Genomic DNA, 27,741 nt, shown 5'->3' on the forward strand with positions numbered 1-27,741 from the left:
AAAGTTAAAGACAGGGTCCACTCCACATAGCCCCACCTGGTGGCCTGGAATTTGCTATGTAGACCAGCCTAGCTTCAAACTCATATTGGCCTGCCTTTGCCGCTTCCTCCCGTGGGCACCACACCTAGCTTAGTTCACATACTTTCATGTTGTATTCATGACAGTGCACAGCTCAGAGATGAGTGCAACATCCTCAGTGGGTACCCATGGTGTCATCCCTTGACAGAAGAGTAGTTTAATCCATCCAAGCTTGCTGGTGTGGGTTTCGGGAACAATGGCATTGTCTTCCCCTTTAGTTTACCTTGGGCAAGGTAAGCAGCAGGCTGACATTGTATGAGATTGCAGTTAGCGCCCAGGATAGAACTAAACATCTTAGAGTAGAGAGGAGCCCCCTCACCCCTAAACAGAGTTACCGTGTGCCCTAGCATGTTTCTTCTAGGAGGGAGTTCTGGGGTAACCCCGTCTCCGAGGCTCTTCATGAACTAGATTAATTGTACGCAAAATCACTTAGAGGTTTAATTTAAACATACTCAACATCCTTTACTTAGCGCCAGTCTCCATCCTGGGTGCCATGTGGGTTAGTATAGTCCCTGGCTGTGGTTTTTGTTTCTGTTAATTCTAAGTAGTTATTTTCCACTCTTGAAATGTAAAAGATACCACTTGAAAAATTGTAGTTGTACTGAGTAAGTGCTTTAATTTTAGCTCTTAGGCAGTGGGATTAGTGTTTGCCCTGTACATCTCCTTAGGATGACTCATTGTCTTTTTTCCCCTCTTTTTAAATAATTTATTTTTATTTTATGTGCATTTGTGTTCTGCTTGCATGTTTGTCTGTGTGAGTGTGTCAGATTCCCTGGAACTGGAGTTACAGACAGTTGTAAGCTGCCACGTGGGTGCTGGGAATTGAACCCGGTCCTCTGGAAGAGCAGCTAGAGCTCTGAACTACTGAGCCATCTCCCCAACCCTGTATTTTTCTTTTTGTTTTTGCTTGAGAACTGATTTCACTATGTGGCTCTGGCTAGCTGAGAATTTATAGCAAGCAGTCCTTTTGTCTCCTTAGCGCTAGGATTAGGGGCCTGTCCAACTGCTTAGCAGTTTGACTGTGAGGTCCGTTCCAGTGAATTGCTTAGGCTGGCCTTGAAAACCCTAGCTCTCAAGTGCTGGCATTTTAAGCCTGGGTTACTGTGTAGTATTGGTAGTTTGGTTTTAAAGTTACACAGAGAATTTTTTAGATGTTAGGAATTCCCACGGTGTATTCTCTGTGTGTATGTGTGTGTGTGTTTGGTTGGCTTTTTATATTTGGGAGTTGATCTGGAAGCACAGGGATGGAGTGTTCGGGCTATGAAAATTAGTCCATTCTCCCTGCTGTCTGTGGGGTGCTGTGTGGAGTGTGTGGTTTTGCTCGTGGGCTTTCACTGGCTAGAGTTGATAGCAACATCAGATTTGAAGCTAGCAGTCCTGGGAAATTGAAAATGTGAGTGTTTCACCAGTCTTCCTTTAGGCTTTTTGTTACCTTTTATGCTTCTCAGTGTGTGTGTGTGTGTGTGTGTGTGTGTGTGTGTGTGTCTCCACTTAGAGATACTTTTGTTAAGTCACTATAGAGTGCTAGTTTATTCAGTGTCAGAAAACAGGACCATACAAAGTTTCTCCTTAAAACATTTTTAAATTTAGTGTGTATGGGTGTTTTCCTGCATGCATATGGTGCATATTTGGTGCTTGCATAGGCCAGAAGAGGGAGTCTGGTCCCTTGAGGCTGAAGTTGTGAGTGGTTGTGAGCCACCATATGTCTGGGGGATTTGAACCCCCTGGGTGCTCTGGAAGAACAGTCAATGCTCTAACCTGATGAACCACCCCAACCCCTCTTTAAAAGTATTGTTATATTAAAGTGTGGGGGTGGGGTGGGGTGGGGTGGGGGGGGGGCCGCTGTTGGAGGTCAGGACATTTTACAGTTTTCTCTATCCATCTTGATAGTTCTGAGGATTACACTCACGTTGGCAGGCGTCTTTATCCACCAAGGCATCTTAGCAGCCCTTGTTTGTTTCCATTCTTTGAGACAGGTCTTACTTTGTAACAGTCCCAGCTGGCTTCAAACTTGTGATCTCATCAGCTTCCTGATTGTTATTAGAGTATAGATAAATGTATTTTTTTTAAGGTTTATTTATTATGTATACAGTGTTCTGCCTGTATGCCAGAAGAGGGCACCAGATCTCATTATAGATGGTTGTGAGGCACCATGTGGTTGCTGGGAATTGAACTCAGGACCCCTAGAAGAATAGTCAGTGCTCTTAACCTCTGAGCCATCTCTCCAGCCCCCAGATAAATGTATTTTAACATTGTAAGTGAAACCATACATTATGGTAGTTCATGGGATGGAGCACATGGCCTAGCACATGTTAAGCAAGTGCTCCACCCCTGAGCTAGCTACACTGCAGCCCCCAAATAATCCAGAACAATGATTGAGGAGAAATTGCAGGTTACAACCCTTGAGTTTAGTATAGATGGCCCCTATTATATTGTTTTGTACCCTTAAAAAAAAATAAAAAATCTAGACCACTAAATAAAACTTTAGCATTTGCAAAATAAAGACATAGTTGGGGCGGGACATAAGATGTCTTAGCTAGTAAAAAAAACATTTGTTGTGCAAATCTGATGCCTTGAGTACATCCATGGACAGTAAAGGTGGAAGAGGAGAACTGACTCCAGTTGTCTTGTGACTTCGTATGCATGCTCTGTTAGTATCCCCACTCCAAATTGTGTACACAGACATACTTTTAACGATTTCAGGAAAGACAAAATGCTTGGTTAGTTTAAGATTAGCTGTGGAGAATTTGTTTTTCTTGCTGATGATGTAGTTTGACCCCATTTTCTGAATTACCACCTAGAGTGTTTTTGATGCTTTTGATTGTGGTGACAGTCAGGGTATCAGAGCCTTAGGCCGCCTTCAAACTCAGCTATGTTGCCAAGGATGGACCCAAATATCTGGTCCTCCTGCCTCTACCAAGTGCTGGGTTCACAGTTGCTGGGGATGGAACCTAAGGCTATGTACTAAGCTCCAGGCCAGCCATTTGAGATACTTTACAGCACTCAGTTCAGACAGCTCACATCCTGTGTCCTCTTCTGGCTTCTGGACACTATACACAAATGAACAAACCCACACAGAGGCATACACTTACATAAATTTAAAAAAAAATGTGTTTTCAAAGTAGTTAATAAATGAACTCCATAAAAGATGGCCTCCTCCAGTCCCAGCTCAGACAGCAGTTGACTTCATTTGTTCACCCTGTATTAGTAAACTCCTGTTAGTGAACACACCAAGTTACTTTCATCCACCCACTGCCAGACCTTGGAAGAAGACAGCCAGGGCCATTGGCCAGTTAAGTCCTGTTTTCTTGGACTCAGCTTTAGGCAGTGCTGCCTGGCCAGCCAGTCTTGTTCAAAATAACCTTGACCGCTTGTGCCTCTGCTCTGGCCCCTGTGATCCTATCCTGATAGAGCCCTTTTGGGGGAATGCCAGCCGGAGACCCCTCTTGTGGAACCAGGGCTCCCTGGAATGTTGTGTTTGTGTTCATCTGACTGCAGGCAGACCAGCCAGTTCTTGTGCTGGTTTCTCTTGTCTGTCTGTCGTTATGTGTCTGTGACATCCTTCTTCATGCATTTGTGTTTGAAAGTATGTAGTGTATGATTCTTTACAGATTTCCCACTTTCCTAGGGGAAATAAAAACACTAAGGTAAGTTTAAAAGGTAATTCTAAATACTATATTGTTAGCTGCCATAATGAAAAACTGAATTTGCTGCTCACTTTAGATTGCAGTGTTGATATATGTTAGATGTAGAGTATTCTTGCTGAGTCATTGGTCAGCGGTGCACCACTCCCTACCCCCCCACCCCCACCCTGGTTTTTTCTCTATCCCTGGCTGTCCTGGAACTCCTGTAGACCAGGTTGGCATTGAAGTCAGAGAACCTGTACTGTAGCCTCTGTGCTGTGGCCACCCCCAACCCCCGTCCCAAAGAGCTGGTATCATAATAACCATGCCTGGCTATTGAAAAAGCCTTTTCTTTTCAGGAGCATCATCATGTTTTCAGTTAAAGTGATGATGGTTTGTCCCAGGCAGAGTACTTCAGATTCCACTGGTCTTATAAAATTTTAAAATTATAAAATTTAAGATTCTTGTATGTTCCTGTGAGTGTCCTGCCTGCCTGTGTTGCCTGTGTATCACATGGGTACTGCCCCTGGAGGCTAGAGGGTGTCGGATCCCCCTGGAACTGGAGTTGAGATGGTTGTCAGCCTCCGTGTACGTGCTAGGAACTGAACCTGTAAGAACAGCACATGCCTTTAACCTCTGAGTTAACTCTCCAGCTTTATCTTGTAAAAATCTTGGCCATCAAATTGGACAGAAATGAGAAACACAATTCTTGGGACAGCCTCATCAGGCTCACCGGCAAGTGACAGCTACCTGTTGCTGCTGCCTTAGAACACTTGTAGATCAGGCTTGTCTGAAATTCTGCTGGAATTAAAGGTGTGGGCCACACAGAATTATTTTGGTGAAAGCATCTCCTTCTATCTGGACAAGTATCTAAGGTTGGAGGCTGGAGAGATGGCTCATTCCTTGCAAGAGATTAGATTCCAGAACTCAAGTCCGGCATTTCACAACTGCCTTTAACTCCAGCTCCATGGTGACCAGATGCTTCTGGCCTTTACGTATACATGCACCTAACCTATCAAAGACACATGTGTGCATAAAATAACAGAGGGGGGGGAACCCAGAGATTTGTCCTAAAGTTGAAACCATGTTTTCTAACGAACCTAACTGTGTACTTGAGCAAAAAACTTTGTTGAATGGCACTCTGAAGGCTTGATAAAGAGCCAGGTGTACATGGACGCACCGTTCGCATTATGAGTCTGGTCATTTGCTTTGTAGCTTTGGGCTTTATTTGAATGATACCAGTAAGTAAAAGTGTTGGGCATGTGCTCCAGACCTGCTAAGAGCTGTTGCTCTTAATAGTAAGATATTTGTTCCTAATGGACTGATGTGTATCAAGACATTAACCTATTGTTCTTCTCCTATGGAAAAAATAAACTTGTGTTATTTTTATAACACAAATTTTCATTTGTTTCTAGAAGACCCATTTGATGACTTCTTTGGGAACCGAAGGGGTCCCCGAGGAAGCAGAAACCGAGGTGCAGGCTCGTTTTTCTCTGCCTTCAGTGGATTTCCTCCTTTTGGAGGTGGATTTCCTGCTTTTGATACAGGTATTAAAGCCCTAAATGGATCAGTCTGAACAAGGCTTTTAGCTAGCACAGTTTGAAGTTTGTAGGGGGCTGGACAGGTCGTCTCTGTTTGCTTGGAAATCTATTTCCTGTCTTGAGTGTGGGTGTGTAGACTGTCAGGGTCTTGCTATATGGACAGGTGTGAAGGTAATGCTTGTAATCCTGGAGATTGTAATGACACCCTATCTCAAAGTAAGAAAAGCCATGGCCACCATTGTGAGACTGTAGGGTATATAGTTTTCCCCTGCCTTAAGGTGCTCATAAGGTGTGTCCCAAAAAGTCTGCATGTGAGAAAACAAAGGGCATTATTCCTATCTTGAGAAAAATTCTACTGTTGTGTATGAGTACTTGGACACATGGATACCATTGTGTTTGTTTGGAGGCCAGAGGGAGAGAGCTCTTGGGGGTGATTTTTCTCCTTCCACGTGGGTTCTTGGTATAAAACTAAGGTCATCAGGTTTTTTTTTTTTTTAGATTTATTTATTTATTTTGTATACAGCATGTATGCCCAGAAGAGGGCACCAGATCTCATTACTGATGGTTGTGAGCCACCATGTGGTTGCTGGGAGTTGAACTCAGGACCTCTGGAAGAGCAGTCAGTGCTCTTAACCTCTGAGCCACCTTTCCAGCCCCAGTCATCAGGTTTTAATGGCACGCTTTTATCAGCTCATAAATCATGCATCTGGTTGCCCCTTAGAATGGTTCTCAACCCGCTGATCTCGACCCCTTGAGTGTGTCAAACAACTTTTCATAGGGATCTCCTAAGACCATCAGAAAACACAGATACTTACTTACATTACAATTAATAACTAGCAAAATTACAGTTAGGAAATAGCAGTGAAAATAATTTTATGGTTGGGTTCACCACAACATGAGTGTCTATATTAAAGGGTGTCCGCATTATGAAGGTTGAGATCCACTGCTCTAGAGAATCATTAGTAATAATAAGATTTTGTGTAAAGTAAACAAGAATAATGAGATTTAATTTCTTTATTTTGGTATGAGCTTCAATAATGTCAATTAAACTTCCAGCGCTCGTTTCCTGTGGGTATCACCAGTCCTAGGCAGCATTAGAGCTTAAATAGAGCTTAAATGATTGAGACATGCCTAGGAATGTGAGTTGTTTTAGTTTGAGAAACAGGAAACGTACTGAGGTCTTTAACAAAAACAAACAACCTCACATCAGAAAATAGGTCTGCTCCATTACCTTAAAAATTAATGGTCTTTACAACCCATAGTGTAATTGTGGTATGATTGAGAGCAGTGTGCACATATTGCAAGAGTACGATTTCTCAAATAATTATTCTGTTTCTAAAATTATTTTAAAGTTTTTATTTTATGTATATGGGTGTTTTGTCTGCATGTACTCCTCTTACCATGTGTATACCTGGTGCTCATTGAGGCTAGAAGAGAACTTTGGATCCCTTAGAACTGTAGTCGGAGACACTTGCAAGCTGCTGGGGCTCAAACCTGGAAATGCGTCAAGTCCTCTCCTCTTAACTGCTGAGTGTATTTCCAGGCCCTCTAAAATTATTTAAAAATTTTTATAGTTCAGATTTTTCAAAGAATTAGTTGTTAGTCTAAAACTTTTTCTTTTGAGTCCTACTGTTCTGGTGATCACTATAAAGCCTTGACCTCTATAGAGCCTTGACCTCAAACCTGTAGTCATTGTCCTGCTTCAGTCCCTTAAGTGTTGGGATTACAGGCACGAACCATAATACCTGGCCAAAGAATTGGAGTTTTGGGGTACTGGGGATCCAATCTAGAACCTTGTGCATGCTGACAAGCATTCTGTACCTGAGATAATACCAGCAGCCCTTAGCACAAGGTTTGTGTCCTGTGATCCCATTGCAAGAAAATGAGCTAGGTAGGCTCATATTTCTGTTGTGCTCTGTCTGTAACATAGAGATACTTCTTACCCCTTCTCCGTCTACTGTTTGGTACTAAGTAGATACCCCAGAATAGGGGCAGTCTGGCAAGTTGGAAATACCAGTGAGCCGAAGCAAAGCACTTTGGGAGGAGAGACCACTGAAAGAAAGTAGCTATAGCTCTACAGAAGTGATTCTGGAGATGGCCATGCTGTTGACAGACATGTGTCTCCCACCTCAAATCTCAATCTGTAGATAGACTAAGATGGTCTTGTGCTTAGGGGGAAATCACCTGCCTTTTCATCCCACTTGGTTGGATTAATTTGTGCCATCACACTAGGACCTTGGCATATTGCTCTTTGAAGCAGCTTTTGGGTGGTGGGGGTGGGTTTAAGCCAGGTTGTGGCAGCACACTCAGGAGGGTGGCACACTCAAGAGGGTGGCACGCTCAAGAGGCAGTTCAAGGTTAGCCTGGTCTACAGAGTGAATTCCAGGACAGCCAGGACTACACAGAAACCCTTTTCTTGAAAGGTTTCATTCAATTCTTTGTATTTGTGTATGTGTGGGCACTTGCTGGGGAGCAAGTGGCATGCATGGAGAGTGCAGTCAGTTCTCTTACTATGTGGGTCGGGGGCAAACCAGGCTTGACAACTGGTGCCTAACCCACTGAGTCATCTCACTGGCCCTCTTGGAAGCTTACTAAGTTTTGAACTTAGTAATTTTTTGCATGAATACTTGAAGTATGCAGCCTTTAACTGTATTTTCTGTTTCTCTATAGGATTCACTCCATTCGGCTCACTAGGGCATGGGGGCATCACTTCCTTCTCTTCAGCATCATTTGGCGGTAGCGGAATGGGCAACTTCAAATCAATATCAACTTCTACTAAGATAGTTAATGGCAAAAAAATTACTACAAAGAGGTATTTATCAATGAATTTATTTGTTTACTTTTGAGGTAGTGAACTCACCTAGACCAGGCTGGCCTCAGATTCACAGAGAGCCACTTACCCCGCCCCTAGTGCATTAAATGCTCAGCCAAGATCTTGACTTTCTTGATTCTTCTGCCTTCCATGATAGCAGTACTGTGGTTAGTGGTTTTCACACCACTGTTGTGCTATGGCTTGAAATGCAGGATCTTGCCCAGAGTAGGCAAGCGTCCTACAAACTGAGCTTTACCTCCAGCCCTTATTATTTTTCCACTTAAAAGTTTTTGAGACTTGGTAGACCTGGATGACCTTGAACCCTCTAATCCTGCTGCTGTCTTTCTAGTGATGAGTTATAGTCATGCACATCACATGTAGCTTAGTGTTTGTTCTTAGTCATGGGAGTCTGATGGCACAGTGTTTCACATGCTTGCTTTGCACATCCCTCCGAGCTGAATTTCTAAATCAGCTAAAGTTTTAAAGCCTTTTGCTTTCAATATTTGCTTAATGTATACTTTGAGGCATGCCAGTGTGTGGTCCTATGAGATGAGCTTTCCTGGCACTGTGAGTGTTGCAAAAGGAAAGTGGCTGAGTAGGAGAACCCTATGGTTGAGTTGGGCTGGAATCCAGGGTCCAGGTGCTCTGCCCCTTAGCCACACCTCAGCTCCAGCCTTATTCTTTGTGTTGGTAACATCTTGTGTATTGTTCGCAGACAGAGTCACAGTGTTTATAGAGTCCAAACTTAGTTTTGTCAGGACAGGAATCTTAAAAAAGAATTCTTAAGCTGAATTTTGAGCTTAATTTTCATGGGCCTGTTCTATAAATACTCATATTTAAGAATATTATAAAAACCTTTTTTGTGCTTCTAAGGACGAGCCTAGGGCCATAAGTGTGCTAGGTAAACTCTACATTCCAGTTGAACACCAGTTTCTAAATGAATCATTTCTTACAGAATTGTGGAGAATGGTCAGGAAAGAGTAGAAGTTGAGGAAGACGGACAGTTAAAGTCCTTGACGATAAATGGTAAGGAGCACCTGCTACGCTTGGATAACAAGTAATTCAACGCACGCATTTAACAGAAATGGTAAACCATAACAAGCACCATTTGAGGAATAACAGGAACTTTTTTTTTGAAGATTTCAAACGAACTCGACTTTCTGTATAACTGTACCTAATCTAAAGTATTTATAAAACAGCTCATCGGAGCCCCTATTTGTCATAGACTTTTGAGTTTGTTGTTGGGACCACAAAATAGGACCATTTTTTTGTCTTTAAAATTGTTGTAATCTCTGTATGCACTTTGCTTTAAACAAAAGAAAACAAAACGTAATCTGAGGTGAGCCCTGTGACTCTTGAGTAGTGCTAGGACAAGACTGTTGTTTAACACCAGCATGGATCTGCTTCCTTCCCATTGTGTTGACATGTGAGTGAGTAGTGTCAGCCTGCTGTGAAGTTAACATTGCCAGATGAACCTTCCACAGAAATATTTCAATTTTATTTTCAGTATTTAGTAATGAAAGCTATTACTGCATCAATGGTAATACATTTCTGGTTTAGTGTAAATTAAGGATGTTTTCTAGTTGTGCATGGATGCTGGCAAATTTGTCAGTTCTGACAATTGTTTAAATATGTAATGTTAAGCTTAGGTTTAAAAAAAGCTGGTAATTTGGGTCTATGTCATTTGCTTAAAAAAAAAAAAGAAAATAAATGCGAATGTGTTTGGTGCATTCTTTCATGAGTGGGGTCTGCAGCCTTCTTGTGTCTGTGTGATTTTTGTGCCTGGGCTTCTAGTGTCACTGCTGTGCTTCCTTCCATCATTATGGTGGATTCTGAGTGGAAGTCACATAGAGATCTGTCTTCAGTGTGTATGTACAGAGAGTATATGAAGACCTGTAAACAATGACCAACAATGTGTGTGTGTGTGGAGGGGGGCGCTTAGATTATATGAAGACCTGTATAAATAATGAGCAACAACTTAGTGATTTGTTGGGGATTGAATCCAGGGCTTGATGCATGCTAGACAGGTAGTTACCACTGATACCCTCTTATCCTTGTATTTTTGAAATCTCTTCTAAACAGCTCAGTGTAGTCTTGAGCTCTAGATTTCTCTGCCTTCACTCCAAGGGATTATAGGCATGCTCCATCATGTTTTGCTGTTACAAATGTTAGTATAACAGTTTGTGAGGAAAAGGAACCAGTTCAGATTTCATTGAAAACTCTGTTGTAGTTTTCTAAGATAGTTTACACAGACTATCATTTCAGGGCAGTGTGCATGGAACATCATGGTCTGCTTAAAGAGCCAACAACAATGAATTTCTCTGGTTTTTCAGTCTGTAAAAATAACCTTTGGTTACGACAATTCTAGCTAAATGTGATATTAAACTAAACTTGCATTTAAGCCCCCGCTCTATCATTTAGGAAGTGAGAAGTGTAGATTCTGATTGTTGTAAAAATTTCTCATGGGACTGTAAGGACTCTGATACTGCCTGGAATAAGGAATAGCCATTTTACAAACTTTCATAGGAGAGAAGAAAACCTTTAAAGTGCATAGCTAAAGTGAATGATCTAAAGATGATGGCAGAGGATTAAGCATTTGAACATGTCTTGGGAGTGAGCTGGTTGTGACTCCCACTTCTTTGGATAAGGTGGGTATGCAAACGCACTGCAAATCTGAAGACATGGGTGCCTATTGCTTTGCTTCTCAAATAGTGTGTGACCAGAAAGCCCTACTTCATTAACGACATCAAGTAGGTACCTGGAAACAGGATGAGACAGAAGCTGTGGTGTTGCTAAGGATATGGGAGTGGAAAGGAATGAGGCAGTACTTGGCCTCAGTTTTGTATTTGCGCATGTGTGAGAATACTGTGATGTTGGAACTTGAAGCTTTGGAGGTCATGCAGCTGTGCTAGAGGCCAAAGACCAGGGGTGGAGGAGGAGGGCGGCGTGTCCGTTGCTGGCTGTGCGGACACACAACCCACTTGGTAAAACTGGTTCCCAGAGAGCAGAATCAATCCCCAGGGTGGATGCCACTTGATGCCACTTTGGGAAGGTTTGAATTGCTGTGTGGTGGTGGTGGTATTTAGCAGTGACTTGATAAATGAAAAGGTCCCTTTACCACTTTGAAAAGGAAGGTCTTGGGGTCTCTCTCTCTCTCTCTCTCTCTCTCTCTCTCTCTCTCTCTCTCTCTCTCTCTCTCTCTCTCTCTCTCTCTCGTTTTTCGAGACAGGGTTTCTCTGTGTAGTTTTGCGCCTTTCCTGGAACTCGCTTTGGAGACCAGGCTGGCCTCGAACTCACAGAGATCCACCTTCTTCTGCCTCCAGAGTGCTGGGACTAAAGGTGTGCGCCACCACCACCTTAAAGTTCTCTCTTGAGAATCTATGTGAAAGCTTGTGAGGGTATGCTCAGTTTCTGTACAGGACGATTCTCAGAAGCTGGCTGCCATGTGCAGAGTCCTTGATTAGGAGGTGCTTGTGTCTGTAAGTTTCTCTTTTTCCCCACTCATTCTCTTCTGTGTCAGTGAAGTGAAGGCTTATTCCCCACACTTTTTTTTTTTAAAACAGAAGTTCTAGGATTGGTTCTGGAGCTGAGTCACTGTTAGGATATGCAATGAACATATGTTCGTTGAGTGGCTTGCCTTGTGGAGGTTAAGGGCAGTTTTCAATAGCAATGTGTAGTCAATCTGGCCATACAGCAACGTTCTCAGCCTGTGTGTCTACACGGTTAAAAGTGGGGGGTACTTGTAGGTGCTCAGGTTTGAGGAACAGTGGGATGAGCTTCTTGGCACAACTCTAGTTTTTATTCATCATGTGTGTGTGTGGCCTCTTAAGGAATATCATCTCTTCCAGAATTCTTTTTTTGGGGCATGTTGATGGTAGAGAGAGAGAGTCTCATTCTCCTGCCCTAACCCCCCCCCCCTCCCCCCAAGTTCTGGGATGATCTACAGGCATGCACTGTTAGCCTCTCCTTGTTGTGGGTCTCACTATGTATGTAGACCATGGACAGCCTGGTCTACCTAGATAGTACAGCCTATATAGTTCTGAATTCAGAGATATACCTGTCTGACTCTTAAGTGCTGGGATTAAAAGTGTGCACCATCACTCCCAGCCCTTTGAGATGGTTTCTTTGTGTAGTTCTGGCTTTCCTGGAACTAAACCAGGCTATCCTCAGACTCAGAGGTGTGTCTGTCCTCTGCCTCCCAAGTGCTGGGATTAAAGGTAGGCACCACCACCGCCTGGCTCCCAGCCTTTTTTTTTTTTTTTTTTAAAACTTTATTGTGGATAGAACCCAGAGATTTGTGCATGGTGTACCCAAGCTGCATTCCCCAGCCCTCTTCCGGAATATTTTCTCAGATTCTTCTGTTACACTTTTTGTGTTTTTAGTTTGGTTTTTCTGCGTTGTTGGGAGTTGGGGGAGATAAGGTCTCACTGTTGCTTAGGCTGAACTGGAAGTTCATTGTCTAGCCTACTTCAGCTTTCCAAGTGCTGTGATTATAGGCACAAACTGCTACACCTGATTTGCTGCTGCTTGGTTGACTTCATTTGAATTATTTGCATGGACCCTAGGGATGATAGGGCACAATCCATAGATTGCTCACCCTAGCATATACCAGTACTTGGATTTCATCCATCTGCCAGCACAGATTAAATCATAACCTCAACCTCAGCTTGTAGGTGGTTTGAAGATACTGATGGGTATGAGACCCTGTTTAGGGTTGCGAAGAAGTGCTGGGGAGTGTTGAAATACATTTCTCAGAGCTTTCCTTTTTAAAAAAAAAAATCATTTTACATTTGTGTTTGGGTGTGCCTGTTTTCCTGTGTGCAGTGTACACATGTAAAAAGCATTTTGTGCATGAGTGTTGTATGCATGTGTCTACTTGTGCACCATGTGTATGCAGTGCCTGAGGAGGCCAATAGAGGCCATTAGATCCCCTGGAATTGGAGTTACAGACAGTTGTGAGTGGCTGTATGGTACTGAGAATTGAATTCTGGTTCTGGAAGAGTGGCCAATGCTCTTAACTGCTGAGATATTTCTCCATCTCCCATTCTTGATTAAAAAGTCATTCATTTGGTGTACACTTTTAGGTGACAGTGGGTTTAAAATAAAAAAACTGGGTATTTTGCCTATATGTATGTCTGTGCACATGTATGTTTGTACTGTGCATGTCTAGTGCTTTTGGAAGCCAGAAGAGGGTGTTCCCCTGAACTAGAGTTACAGGTAGTTTTAAACTGCCATGTGGATGCTGGGAATAGAATCAGATCCTCTAGAAGAGCAAGTACTCCTAACTGCTGATCCTTCTCTACATCCCAGGACTTGGTTTTATGCGTCTGTGTGAGTGTGCACATGTGAGTGGAGTTACTCATAGAGGCCAAAAGAAGGCACCTGATTCCTTGGAGCTGGAATACTAAACAGTGTTGACAAGGTTGTTGTGGGTGCTGGGAACCAAATTCAGGTCTTCTAGAAAAATGCAAAATGCTGAGCCATCTCTCCAGCCCACTGACAACATTATGTTCTGTTATAGGCTGGTTTTAGAAAGCATAGTATACAAAAAGTCTCCTTTTCCCCAGTTTTGGGGAAATAGATCCTGAAATTTATCCATTGTCTCTGGGAATTTTTGAAATAATAGGACAGTTTTTCCCTTTTTGCCCTCTGGTAGCCAGAATCTGGAATGAGCTGACGAGCAGGAGGTGTATCCTTTTTTTTTTTTTTTGACAGTCTTACTATGCAGTCTGTATTGATAGTACATCAAGGAATGGAAACACAGGCTTCCTCTTAATTGACCAAGAATGAACCCACATTTGAATCTTCCACTTCTCTCTCTTTTCTTTCTGTGGTCACTGGCTTGTCTGTAGTCAGCATGTGTGTCTGTATTTGTCCTGTCTCCCTACCCTAAAAGGGCTGTGCTCTCTATTTATTGCACACAGGAAACACGGCATTCTTTAGAGACTTCAACAGTTTCACAAGGGAAGAAGTTATATTATTGCTCCTAATGACTCAGAACCAAACTCTAGAAGAGCAGATTCATATTCATACCTTCCTCTCCCCCACACCCCCCAGAGTTTCTCTTGTAAGAACCACCTGCCTCTGCCTTCCAAGGCATGTGTCATGACCACCCAACATTATTATTTTGTTTTTTTAGGGGCAGATTTTGAGCACTGACCCATTTCTCCAGCTCCAAAATGTTTTAAACTGAAGAACTAAGTGGCATCTGGTTTATGTCCAGCACCCGAGTCCTGTTTGTTCCCTTTTCACTGAGCATATGGCAGAGGGCAGTGGAGTCTGCCTGGGCTGCTTGGGTGCAGGAAGCTGCCTCGCGTGTGTTCCCCGTAAATACTGGCTCTGGTCCTAGAGGGTGCTCCAAGAGGCATTCAGGAGTGGCCACAGCTGTGGGGTGTGGGGAGTTGCTAAGCAGCACTGTCTTGTAACTGACAACATTTGGCCTCGGTCATGGGAACAGTTGGTGTTTTTAAGATTCCCATTGAGTCCAGCCCTGCCTGCCTAAGGACTGACTTGGTTATGAACACCCTTACCCAGGGTATTTGGTGGGTATGAGCAACACAGTTTAGGGGCACAGCATCCTATGGGACAGATAACTTTTCCATATAGAGGATACCAACTCCACTGGGACTGCTGGAAATCATTTGGCCCTTTGTCCACTGTGACTCAGGAGCTTCAGGATGCTTGTGACACACACAGCTCCCAACAGCAGTTGGACACCCCTTGTCGTCAGCTCTGGTGCTTTTCATAGTGCTTAACCATACAGTTAGGGGCTCTGTCCTCACTTGGTAGCATGGGCTAGCCTCATACTTGTGGAACCCTTGCCTTAGTATCCTAAATACTGGGATTTCAGTGTATGCCACCACACTCAGCTCAGTTATTTTTATAATCTGTCTGTGTATCTCTTGACTCCAAAGATCATATTTAGTAAGTCTTTAAGGATTCTTCATAAGTCTGAGAATGTGATTCAGTGGTATGGTACTTGTCTAGCCTGTGTTAGAAATAAATTATGTCCTGTTTGAAATGAATGCTTTGGAGATTCGTTGCCTCCTAGGTCCCCTGATAAAATGCAGTTTCTGCCTGCTTGTATTTCCTAACTTTTCTCCATGGCATTCCCCAAGCTGACCCTGCTGACCCTGCTGACCCTGCTGACCCTTTGCACGCAGTTTCCCCCTCCTTCCTTCCCACCCTCACTTATCCCAGGCTGGCCGGTCCTCGTCTGCCCGCTCGCTTGCTTTTCTCCTTTTTTGGCTGCTGCGTACATACTTTTCTGTTCACATGTGTGTCCTCTCGAAGGTGCTCCCCATTCTGTCTGTTTGTTTGAGACTGGAAGCACATCGCTCTTGTTCCCCTTATTTGAAACTGTTTACAAGAACAGGAGGGCTGTGTCCCAGTGCCTGACCCATGTCAGTCATCAACTGTGGGACTTCACCTTGTGGGCCAGGAGGTGATGAAATCTCAGGTTACGGTGGCATTAATGACTAGAGTGAAGTAGACCTCTCTCCCATGTACTGGGAGAGGGCTGTGGGAAGTCTGGAGTGCACTCACATTCAGTGTGGCATCTGAAGTCATGCCACACTCATGTGACAGCTGCCGAGTATTTCTGTCACAGCTTCTGGGTGACCTCAGTGTCTTGACTCAGGACACTGGCAGATCATGGGTTTGTTTTAAAATTTCATTTGATTTGTTCAAAAGCAGGATGTTTTCTGGTGTGTTCCCCAAGTGGAAAAGAAGCATGAACTCTCCTGACCAACTTGAGCATTTTGGATATTTTCATAAATTTGACCTGGGATATGGCTCAGTGGTTGACTTGCAGTAGTCCTTGGCTTGGATCCCTCCTGAGCACCAAAATAACCCCATTAAAAAAATGAATGCACGCCGAGTGGTAGTGGCACATGCCTTTAATCCCACTTGGGAGGCAGAGGCAGGTGGATTCCTGTGAGTTTGAGGCCAGCCTGGTCTACGGAGTAAGATTCAGGACAGACAGGCTCCAAAGCTACAGAAAAACCCTGTCTCAAAAAAAAAAGAACGTAAGGGGACTGTAGAGATGACTCAGAGGTTAAGAAGAGCACTGGCCTAAAGGACCCAGGTTCAGTTCCCAGCACCCATCTGGTACCCTCACACAGATCTACATGTAAACAAAACACCAATGCACATAAATAATTTAAAAAAGAATATAAGCTGGGCAGTAGTGGTGCATGCCTTTAATCCAGCACTCTGGAGGCAGAAGCAGGTGGATCTTTGTGAGTTCGAGGCCAACCAGGGCTATACAGAGAAACCCTTTAAACAACAAGAAAAGAATGTGTCAATGGCTGATGTGGTGGTACAACCTTTAATCATAGCAGAGGATCGTGGATCTAAGTTCAAAGCTAGCCTGGTTTACACAGAGTTCCAGACCCTCCCCTCCCCTCTAAATTTAAAAAGAAAAAAAAAAGCCCCAAGAATTGGCTAGCAGAAATTGTGCCAAAATTTTAAGATGAATTATTATTTTTTATTGTATGCGGGTGTTTTGACTGCATTTATTTCTATGCATCATATGCATGCTTGGTGTCCATAAAAGCCAGAAGACAGCAGACTAAACTTGGGTCTTCCTGAAGAGCAAATGGTGCTCCTAACCTCTGAGCAAATCTAGTCACTTTTTCTGCCAATTTTTCCGTGACTAACATGGATCACACTCAGGCTACAGATTGCTAAACCAAAACTGTTACAGTGGTGAATGGCAAAAGAGGAGTGATGGTGCAGTAATATGGCTAGTGTGGGAAGCTTGACAGACGTCATAGATTTGATGCCAGGTATGGGAAGAGGTCCAGTGGCAATTAGCACTTGTTAGGCTGTGCCCAGGAAGAAACTGGTAGCTCTGGGTGAGATGGTGAGCTGAGCCCTTAGTTTTTTGTCCCTGTGTGCCCAAGAGTTACTACGGAATGCTGTGATGGGAGCGGTGCCCAGGTCTGTAGTAGACCATGCCTCTGGCATCCATGCTGACCCTTCCCTTCCTGGTCACATACTATGCAGAAGACTGTGTGCCGAGTCTCAGGTGGTTTCCCTGGTTTTGAAAGATTGCCAGGAGGACCTGGCATTTGTTTTAGTTGCAGAAAATGTGTACTTTGTACCTTCCAGAAAAGCCTTTGTACATCTTTTATGAAATTACACTTGCTTGTATGTGCATTTTATCACACACATGGAGGACAGGGGACAGAGAACATCATGCAGGAGTTGGTGGCTTCCAGGAAACTCAGGTCATTAGGCTTTGTGGCAGGCACCCTTGCTCTGAGCTTTCTTCCTGGCTGTGCCTTTGTGTGTGAGATGAGTGTAATATAGCAAGCTCTGGGATCCTCACTGACCCACATGTTTCCCCCTGGACATGTTAAAGCTAGCAGTGAGGAGTACTCTGAGACATGCTGGTTGTGGGCCTGACTTACCTTCCTTGTATGGCAGTTGACTCAGGGCTGGTTCCTACCTAAGTGATATCAAGGGCACTTCCCACTGGAACTTTTATGTTTTGCAAGTCAGGTTCTCAAGTGACTATTAGGAACTTCTAATCAAAATATTCTTTGGTTGGTTCCTTGGATTGGGTCTCCCATGCCTACAGGCCTTCTGAAGTCCTTTACCCACTTTGCCTCCAGGCACATAGCCTGAAAGGTTGGTCCATTGACATGTGTCTATCTGTTGCTGGGATATCTGAGATGGCGCTGGGGTGCAAAGTGTTGGTTTATCCCAGGATGGAGGAGGAAGGCTTCAAACCATGTAGGTTGGACAGATTGCCTGGGGCCCAGCCACCTTGCAGCCGTATGATTCTTTGGATTCTTAGGAACCTGAAAGGTATGACAAAATATCTTGCTTATCTTGAGGTGAGGGGGAACTGCTATTTGTGGAGTTGGAATCATGTCCTCCCCTAGGGTTCTGATGGGTCCTGTGAAGGCACTGTGGATTGTTGCATAAGTGAACTCCCTTGGACCCATGTTTTCCTGTCAGTGTAGGTTTTACTTGATATTCGGACTCTGCCATCCTGGGGTTATTACCCTCTTTTCAGTCTGGTCTGTTACATTGTGAAGTTAAACTTTTGTATAATCCATATCTGATAAGGGAACAGAGCAGAGCTGTCAGTTGATTACTGCTCCTGAGTCTTTAAATGTGAATGCTGTCTAATCTCAGACACTCTGCCTGCTTCGATGTTAGAGCCACAGCATACTGCGCATACCAGGCTCCTCCCTAGCACATGGGTCCCTGGAAGAGCTCAACACAGCAAGCCATAGTAGGCTGGGACCCACCTTCCTCATTCCTAAGAAGCAAGCGTTGAGGACATCTGCTTTTAGAGTTTATTATAGTGGGTCTCAGCCTTCCTGATGCTGTGTGCGACCCTTTGATACAGTTCCTCATGTTGTTATTTCATTGCTACTTCACAACCATAATTTTGTTCTGTTATGAATTGTAACTATCTGGTATGCAGGATAACTGATATGTAACCTTTGTGAAAGAGTCATTTGATCGCCAAGGGATCGTGACCCACTGGTTGAGAATTGCTGGTTTATGGTGCTGTTTCTTTGGGACTTTGTTTACTCTTACGGACATTATGAAGTTCACCCTTGTTTACAGGATTTCATTCTTTTAATTTTTTGGGTCCTGGGTGTGGAATCCATGATGTCATATTGCTAAATTAGCACTCTTCCCCAGGGCTACTGCTGCCAGTCCTTGCTCTACATTTCAAGATTTGGTCTTGCTCCCAGCCACTGGCACAGCCTAGGGTGTGTTCTGAGGACCCTGTGGATGAGCTCTGAGCCTACCCTCGGTACTGTGGTCCAGCTCTACCCAGTCTCCAGGCCTGATTGGGTGTTGAGGGATACATCGAGGGGGTGGCAGTGCCACATGTGCTTTTACTTTCAGAAGGAAGCCCATCAGCAGCATGTCCAGGGCACACAGCCACCCCCACTGACCCTGCCTCTGCAGTGGACCATTCTGTCTCTGCAGGCTGCATGTGAGGGTGCCGAGTAGGACAGAGAGTGGAGTCCTTTCTGTGATAGATAGGTGCTGTTCAGGATAAAGCTTTACTTCTGGTTCTGTGACATCTCCCTGGCCACTCTATGATGAGGCAGCAGTGGGTGGTGGGCGTGCGTGCGTGCGTGCGTGCGTGCGTGCGTGCGTGCGTGTGTGTGTGTGTGGTGGGTACCTGCCCAGCTCTGCTAGAGTCTGCCATGAAGGCTGTGGTTGGAAAGAATCAACCGAGTTAGTTGGGTGCGCTTTGTGCCAGGATATGAAGATGGCGAGATGGTTCTCTCACTCGGCTGTCTGTCAGGCATCTCCACATTAAGGGATAAGGATGAATGGTGTTTGAGCCTAGGTGCTTGCCATCATTTTGAAGGTGGTGGTGTAATGGTTTTCTGCACCTTTGTGGGTTCCCACCGTAACAGGACAGAGAAGTCATCAAAACTGTAATACAACATCCCTTGTGAAAAGCAGTTTAGTTCCCATGGGCTGTTGTCAGACTGGCCGTGTTTCTGGGCTCATAGAGCACTTGTCCAACACTTGTGCTTGTAGGCAGCCATGAAGACAAAGACCAGAGGGTTCAAGAGAGGAGGTTCTGAAGCAAGACAGGAACACGTCATGGGGCAGAGTGTGAAAATCACAGCATAGTACTTGAGAGAAGTTGGTGCGCTGTTACTGCCTTTACGACTCCGCTTTTGGAGCTTGCCCGCACAGAGCAGCCAGTCCACAGGGCCATCTGTGTTGGGGCTGAGGTCATCGGTCCTGCCCAGCTTCTTCCACATAGGAGTCAGGTTTGGTAATGTCCCAGACACCAGTGGTCGTGCTGTGTTTGCTCTGGTCCAGACTGCCTTAGAGGCAGCAGTTGCTAAGTGATTAAGGGTTCGTCACAGCAGCAGGCCACAAGGAGTGCTTGGACAAATACATGGCAAATGAGCCCTCCTAGGAAGTACCTAGTGGGAGTGTTGGAGGAGAGAATGACCTATGTCTGGTTATTTCCCACCTTTATATCCATCTCAGGCACTTCAGTTTGTGGGACCCCGCGGCCCATAGTCCCATGCCCTCCCGTGCTGGGCCAGGGGATTTCCTAATGGGGATTTTTAAGAAAGCTCCGAGAGCTGGAGGGCATTCTAAGCAGGAAGGTGGCAGTCATGAGAGGGGTTGAGGGTGGCTTCCATCGGCCACCAAGTATTGCCTTTCCAGCACTGGGCCCTCAAGCATAGACAGAGAAACCACATGTGCTTGAATCCTGAGCTACAGCTAGTCGCCTGTTGTAAGAATGAGGCCTATGTTCCAGAAGGGTTGTGAGGCACAATGTGTAGTGTTTTTGTTCAGCTTTCTGCTAGTTGTCTTTTTTTTTTTTTTTTTAAAAAGCTTAGTTCTTTTTAAAAGTATTTCACGTTTATTTCTTTGTGTGCGTGTGTGTGTGTGCGCGCGCGTGTGCGCACGTGCATATGTGTGCACACCATTGTGCAAATGGAGATCAGAGGACAACTTGAGAATTGGTTCTCTCCAACATGAGCGTCCTGGGGATAAAGTCCAGGTTCTCAGCCTCGACTTGGCAGCAAAGCGCCTTGACCCTCTGAGCCGTTTTGCCCTTTGCAGGGCCTGAGACAACGAACAGCCAGTTTTCTCTGCATGGTTAGTGTCACTCAGCAGTAAGCACAGAGCTCTTTGAAGGGGCTCTGAAAGCAGGTCTGCTGTGTATCCCCAGGCTGGGGAAGGTAGGGTTGGAAGTGCAGAGAGCCTGCAGTGAGACGGAAGCATGCCACCCTCCCGGCAATTGGCTCCCTGCTGTAGATGTCCTAGCCAAGCTCTGAAAGCCAGAGTGCGGGGAACTTGGCCAACACGGGTGGTGAGCTTGTAAGACTGCTCCACTGAGGGCCACTGCCTGTAAAAGTCTATTGGGGGAACTTTGCTTATTTTGTTGGGGGTTGTACCTTGTGGGGTGTGTCTAGGTGGAGCTTGCAGATCCAGCAGGACTGTTGGGAAGGGTGCTTCTGAAGCAGAATGTGGGGAGCATCCTGTCTCCTCTTGTAGCTGGATGGGAGCCTGGTAAGACCTGGCTCTGGGCGGACCCAAGGACACCCATCTTGGCACTGAGGTAAGTGTGAAGAGCAAGAGGCTGCTGTCCCGAGGCTCTGCCCGATGCCCTCCCCCCCCCAAAAAAAAGGTTTGTAGGGGGTGGTTATCACATGAAAAAGTGGTTTTCTTCACGAGTTACAGGCAACATGCTCGCCCTTCTTTCTCCTTCCTGTCATTCTTTCTTCCCTCTCCCTGTTAGTAAATACGGGGTGTTGCTATGTGTACCTCAAACTATGTATTCTAGATTGGCCTCTGGTGTGCTGTCATTCCGCCTCAGCTTCCCTTGTTGGGGTTATGGGCATGCACAACTATGCCTGTCTCTTGTCCTCCCTCCCTCCCTCCCTCCCTCCCTCCCCTCCCTCCCTCTGTCTCTCTGTCTCTGTCTCTGTCTCTCTCTCCCCCCCTCCCTCCCTTCACTTGTTTTTTGAGACAAGATTTCTTTCTGTAGCCTAGGCTGTCCTGGATCTCGCTCTGTAGACCGGGCTGGTCTCGAACTCACAGAGATCCACCTGTTTTTGCCTCCCAAGTGCTGGGATTAAAAGCCTGTGCCACCACTGCCTGGCTCTTGTTTAGTTTTTAAACATTGCATGGAATGACTTCACAGGTATTCTCTGCTCAGGAGAGAATAGTTTGGCCTGGAGTCTCTCTGGGCTTCCTTCATGTGCTTTTCTGGGCCCTAAGGGCAGTGTTGAGTGCTCAGTCTCTCGATAGTGCTGGGGTGACGGGCCAGCTGTGGGGCACCCCAGGGATAATTGGCAATACCCCTAAAGGGACCGGTAAGCATTCACATTGTCCTGCAAGCCATCATTTATGTCAATCAAATTCTGAACCCTGTCACCATGTGCCTGCCACTATGGGCCGAGTGGTCAGGAAATGTGTTGTTTGCTGACCACCATGTGTTGGATGTTCATTTCAGAGACCCCGTGGTGTGCTAGCCTCTGTTGCTCCCCAAATTGTGCCTTTTCCTCAGCACAGTCTTTGAAAACAGTACGTCTTCATGATGCCTTAACATGGGGTGCATGGTAATTTTCCTTCCAGATGATCCCCAGATCTCAGGTTTTGGTCTCATTCAGACATGTTTCCTATCTGTAGATGAGTTGTCTATGGACTCACAAGCTTGCCCACGCCACATTTTGCCCTCAGCTGAGTGCAGAAAGTGTATGGCTCACCAGGATTTCCAAGCTCTGGGACAGGATATCCCCAGGACATGTAGGATGGGTGTGAATGATGGGGTCAAGACTGGCACCTCTGGACAGGCTATTGTTGCTGGCTTACCTTTGTGCATGGTTGGTTAAATGGATGCAAAATGGGTGTGTAAAGCCTCTTCACTGGATGCCGGTAACTTGTTGAAGCTTGTTAGCTCAGTGCTCTGAACTTTTTTTCTTCTTTCTGGCTTTTTGAGATGGGGTTTCTCTATGTAACATTCCTGGCTGTCCTGGAACTTGCTTTGTAGACCAGGCTGGCCTTGAACTCACAGAGATCTACCTGCCTCTGCCTCCCAAGTGCTAGGATTATAGGCATGTAGCACCACCAGGCATGCATTTGGGGGTTTAATGAACCTTGTGACTGTAGTCCCAGGTGTGATACTTGACCCCAATTTTAAGATTCCTCAGAAATGTATTCCATTCTGTGCAGGGCTGCCATCTCCACACAGTGGGAAGATGGGCAGGTTCTCTGTTACCTATCAGGCATGGCTTCTCCACAGATCTGGTTCCAGCAGAGCCTGGGTTCATGGGAGGTGTCAAAATGAGAACTGGTCTAAAATACTTTGCAGTTTTCTCTGAGCAAGTGCCTCCCAGTGTTGAGAGTGGATGTGCCTGTCCCAGGTTCCTACCAAAGGAAGGAGGCTCTTGCAGGTCTCCTGCCAGTTGACACCCAGACTGGAGGGATAGTAGCAGGGCAGCTGCTCCTCACCAGGAGGTGAGCAAAGGTTCACCCTCCTGGAGAACTGAGAGTTGGAAACCACTGCCTTCAGCTTTATGGCGGTACAAATGAAAATGGTGCTGTTATTCAAAGTCCCAGGGAATCGAAGTCAGTCCTTTAACTGTTGCTGCTTTTTTGTTTCGTTTTCAGCATCATCTAGTGTGTAAACCCTTCAGAACCCGTTTCTGTTTCTCCAAAGATAACAGTCTTCTGAGTGATGATGGGCGAGTGTTGAGGGGGGTGTGATGAGCTGTGCTACAGACCTGACTGGGAGCTTTCCGGGAGATTGCCTGGGGCCTGGCTCTACCCCGCAGGCATGGTGGGCAGAGTGAGTGCCCTTGGCTTCTGCAGTGCCTCTAAGCCACTTCATGCTTGTGCAGAGGTGATGCCTCCTTGGTGCTGGCCTATGGACATGCCTGGGCTGGGTCTGGTGCCTTTTTGCAGGGCTGCATTATTGGGTTGGCAAGAACCATCTTAAGCAGGATCTGCCAGGCCTTGTGCCTTGATTGTATACTCAGAATCTGGATGATGGCATTGCAGCAGAGACAGTTAGTTTCTCTGGGATTGCTTTATAGACCCCTCTGGGAAGAGGAGGTTATAAGTGTTATAAGTGTTCAGACCCAGCAGTGCAGTGGAGGGCATGGACAGTAAGTACCTTCTTTTATAGAAATATGGTGGCTCTAGAGATGGAGCCATCTTTTGGGAAAGAAGGCGGGTGAAGCCTTCTGCTCCCAAGGGAGGGTTGCAGCTCACAGCTCTCCCTGGTGTGCTGTGCTTTCAGGTGTGCCTGACGAGAACGCCCTTGCAGAAGAATGCCAGCGGAGAGGCCAACACACACCAATTCTGGCCTCTGGGCCGGCCCCAGCATCAGTTCGGGCCCCCTCCCCAGCCCGGCCCCCGGCCCGGCCCCCGGCCCCAGCTCCAGCTCCAGCCCAGACTCCGGCCCCTTCTATCAGCACCCGCCCACAGAAGCCACCCAAGCCTGCCCCGACGGTCAAACTTGGGTCTAAAAGCAACCGGGAAGATGAAGAGCAGGACAGGCAGCGGGTTTCTGGCAACTTGGATGCCCCCATGACCTCAGCAGGTGTGCAGAAGGGAGCTGGTGTGGAGCACCCCCAAAGTGGTTTGCCCCCAGACCCAGGACAGCGAGAACAGAAGTCAGGCCTGTGTTGCTGCATTCTGACCTGAGCAGGCATGGGGAGCTGGGGGAAGGTGCCAGGCCTACCAAGTATGGGCAGAGGAGACCCTGCACCCAGCTCACCTCCCACAGTTGCTCTATGTACAGCCTAGCTTCGTGGTTCAAAGCCCCTTGATTAAAACAGGGGTCCCAGTATTCTGATGTGTATGGAGTATGTTGTCTGTGTCAAGTTGACTGCTGAGGAAATGGCTAGGTGCTGCTTCTGCCCCTAATGGCTCCTTATAGTTTTGGTACTAGATCTTGAGGTCTGTCACTTGACCTTACTTGCCCCAAGGCCACTCACACACTTATAATAGCTTCACTTTCCAGACAAAAGACACAGGTTCCCAGTAGAGTTCTCTCAGGTGAGCTACAGGTGAAGTTGGAGGCCTGGCTCCTTCCTCCCTCAGTGCTCAGGATGGGATCGTCCACTGTCCAACTCTACCCTCAGCCAGCAGCTTGTACATCTTCAGGAGTATTTCCTATATAGAACATTCTGGGTGCTCAGCATGTACACATAGAATTTTCCCAGTCAGGCCCAAGCCCTATATCAGTGTAGTTTTATTGCCCAGAAGTGAAACAAGTTTGTGCCCATGGTCAAACAGGCCAAACTATGGTGGAGATGTGGCTTGGTGGTCTGTGTCTGATTGTATTGCAAAGTGCTCGAAATAGGACACAGAGGGCAAAGGTCAATTCCATTGCTTCCCAGAACTTTGTATTAAAGTCAAGTCTCCAAGCTCCTTCTGGTTCTCCTCATAGGAGAATGAAGCAGAGAACTCTCCAGGGTTCTATGAGCAAAAGAACACGAAGTCCTCCATGGGTGAGGCATTGCTGGAACTGGGCAGCCAGCGTATAGCATATACCTTGCTATGAAGAGATGCCAGCAAAAACAGATGGGTGACTGGGACATGAGCTTTGGGCAGCTGAGTGGCAGGTGGGTAGGTTTGCCTGACTGCACTAGAAAGCTTTCATGTGCCTCAGTGACTATGGACACCTCCCACGATGTCTTGTTCCCTCCCAGTGCTCCCAAGAGGACTGGGAGGGGTGATGAGAGGTAGCGAGCAGCAGGCTTGGAGATTTTGGCACCTCCCCATCCCCTTCATGTTCAGTTGCGAAGACATCATAAGGCTGGCCTGTCAGGTGCTGTGCCATTAATCTCCTGGTTTTTAGAAGGCGTACAGGGACAGGCCTGCCTGCAGAACTTGTTTACAGGTGCGCAGGCCTCCCACAGCAGGATCTGGACAGGAAGTGTGACTGCAGCAGATGGCCATTCTCTTGGCCCTGGGCCACGCCTGTTAAGCAAAAGGTGATCAGCCAAGGCCGAAGAATCTGGAGACAGTAGAGTTGAGCAGTAAGAACAGCAAATCACTCTCCCCTTGTTGCTTTGTCAGTGCTGATCCAGACCTTTTCTGTGTGTGTGTTGAGGGGAGGGAGGTGAACTAGTGAGCTTGTGGATTCCTGTAGAAATTCTTGGCCTGAGAGGCTGGAAAAGCTGTGAATGAGGTGGTCTCCCTGTATGTTTCCAAGTCTGGAGTCAGGAGCATCTGCCCACATGGCTCTGAGTGTAGCCAGTGCTTCCTCTGCTCTGTCCCTTTGCTCCCCATGTTTTTAAGGAACCATGCTTTCATATAGACAAGTTTGTGAGCAACCCTTCACGTAACTTCTGTAGACAAGCTTGTGAGCAACCCTTCACGTAACTTCTATAGAAAAGCTTGTGAGCAACCCTTCACATAACCTCTATAGACAAGCTTGTGAGCAACCCTTCACATAACTGCTATAGACAAGCTTGTGAGCAACCCTTCACGTAACTTCTATAGACAAGTTTGTGAACAACCCTTCACTTACCTTCTCACTCAGAAATGGTGTCTCATTTTGAAGTGGGGTTCTCCAAATTGCCACCCGAGCTATATGAGAGCTTGGCTTAACAACAAAGTGAAAACAAAACCCGTTGGGAGGGAGGGACATTAGAAGCTTAGCTACGACACAACAGTGGTTTCTGGTTTCTACAGCGACAAAGCTGTCATCTCTGGGCAGCATAGCTTGCTCTGTACTGCAAACCACTGTCCTCCAGGCAGCACAGAAGCCTTTGCAAAGTCTGATGCTCTGCTGTTGGGATCAGGGGGACCAAGAACAGACCTTTCCTTTTAAAGTTCTGAGAGCCATGTTGAAGATCTAAGATGGTCTGGGCCAGGCTTCCTGCACTTCTTGACCCAGTGCAGCCTTCAGTGGTTTTGCCGTTATTACTGGTTTTGATTGGATTTACAAGTCTTGGGCAAATTTTCCTAAAAAAAAAACCACAAAGAGAAACTTTGTGCAGACCATCCCAGTTGCAGCCAGAGAACTGCCAGGCAGCTAGATGCAGCCTGGCCAGTTGGCACTGGGAAGGGGAGTTTCCTAGATGAAAACAATTTTCACTAAGGTGTCTTCATAGAGAAAGACCTATTGTGCAATTCAAGCCACCTGGGGCTTCATGGATTGGATGTGTGTATCTGTGTGTGTGTCTTTAAAGTTTGTTCTGCTGCACTTCTTGGAGAAGGGATTAGTGGCATTTTTCATTTGTGTAGTCCACACACAACATGGGTCTGCGAACTGTGAAGAACAACACATGGCTATTAAAAACAGAAATTATTCAACATTAGGAAAAATCATGAATGAAGGAATAAACCTTTCTTTCCTTCCTCTTCCTGCTGAACTTGACCCTGCCCAGTAGCTCTGTGGAGTGTGGACCTCTTCACAGAACAGCACGGCTTGCACTTTGCAGAGATAGAACCTACATCTAACCCTGCTGCTGGCCTGCCTCTTGTGCTCCCTGCCCCTCAAACTAATTCATGTGTTAAGATTTTGGTGGATCTTCATGGGAATGTTGAGGTATCTGTTGGCATGTTCTGAGTTCTCTTTTGTGGCTCCTGTTCAACATGAGGCCCATATCCCACCTACTTTCATTGTGACCAGGATCTGAGGACTTCCGCAGTCCTAAAGGCAGAGCCCTTTGTTTCTGGCTCATTGGCAGCGTCCAAAGGTTGAGCCTCCGTCCATCTACTGTGGACTTGGTTGGTAAGGTTGTACTTATTTTATTAGCTTTAATGACAGGAAAATGAGAGAGGCTTTGTTTTCAAGGAAGAAAAATGATCTGCTAGGGAGAGTGGGCTGTCCATTGCAGAAGGGAACTGTGGAGATTGACCTGGCTGTGTAGGTGACAGGATTGTACATTCTGCAGATAGGGCCTTGGCAGGGTCTCAGGACTGAGATGGAGCCTGTGCCACAGAGCTGGTTCTGTGGCTGGGCTGCTGGGTGAATGCAGGATGCTTGCTGTGAATAGCACACTTCCTGTGTGGTGGTGCTGTTCTGTGAGTAACACGGAAGGTCTTCAGCATGCTATCCAAACGGATTTGGTGTTTTCATTTTTGATGTGGACATCATGAATGGCTGTTCTGTTGCTCTCTTTGTACATGGGGAAGTGTCTAGTGAGTGACCCGCCTCATGGGGAAGCAGTTGTTGGTGTGCAGTGTTTCACAAGCCATGTTTCCT

The 27,741-nt window shown here is 46.0% G+C and overlaps 1 protein-coding gene across 4 annotated transcripts in view; it reads left to right on the forward strand.

The window, feature by feature from the left end:
* Dnajb6 (DnaJ heat shock protein family (Hsp40) member B6) overlaps window positions 1-27,741 on the forward strand; it is a 54,987-nt gene that overhangs the window by 25,877 nt on the left and 1,369 nt on the right. Inside the window, exons 6-9 of one of the 4 annotated variants that reach the window (XM_052719576.1) lie at window positions 5,117-5,248; window positions 7,913-8,054; window positions 9,010-9,080; window positions 23,818-24,120. In XM_052719576.1, coding sequence (XP_052575536.1) covers window positions 5,117-5,248; window positions 7,913-8,054; window positions 9,010-9,080; window positions 23,818-24,120 — 648 coding nt within the window. Of the gene's footprint in view, window positions 1-5,116; window positions 5,249-7,912; window positions 8,055-9,009; window positions 9,796-23,817; window positions 27,738-27,741 lie in introns of those variants that run through there. The other 3 variants (XM_052719577.1, XM_052719575.1, XM_052719578.1) reach the window with 3 other exon arrangements.

This window comes from Peromyscus californicus, unplaced genomic scaffold (genome assembly GCF_007827085.1).
Source record: "Peromyscus californicus insignis strain IS unplaced genomic scaffold, ASM782708v3 Scaffold_6__1_contigs__length_162567912, whole genome shotgun sequence".
Classification (NCBI taxonomy): domain Eukaryota; kingdom Metazoa; phylum Chordata; class Mammalia; order Rodentia; family Cricetidae; genus Peromyscus; species Peromyscus californicus.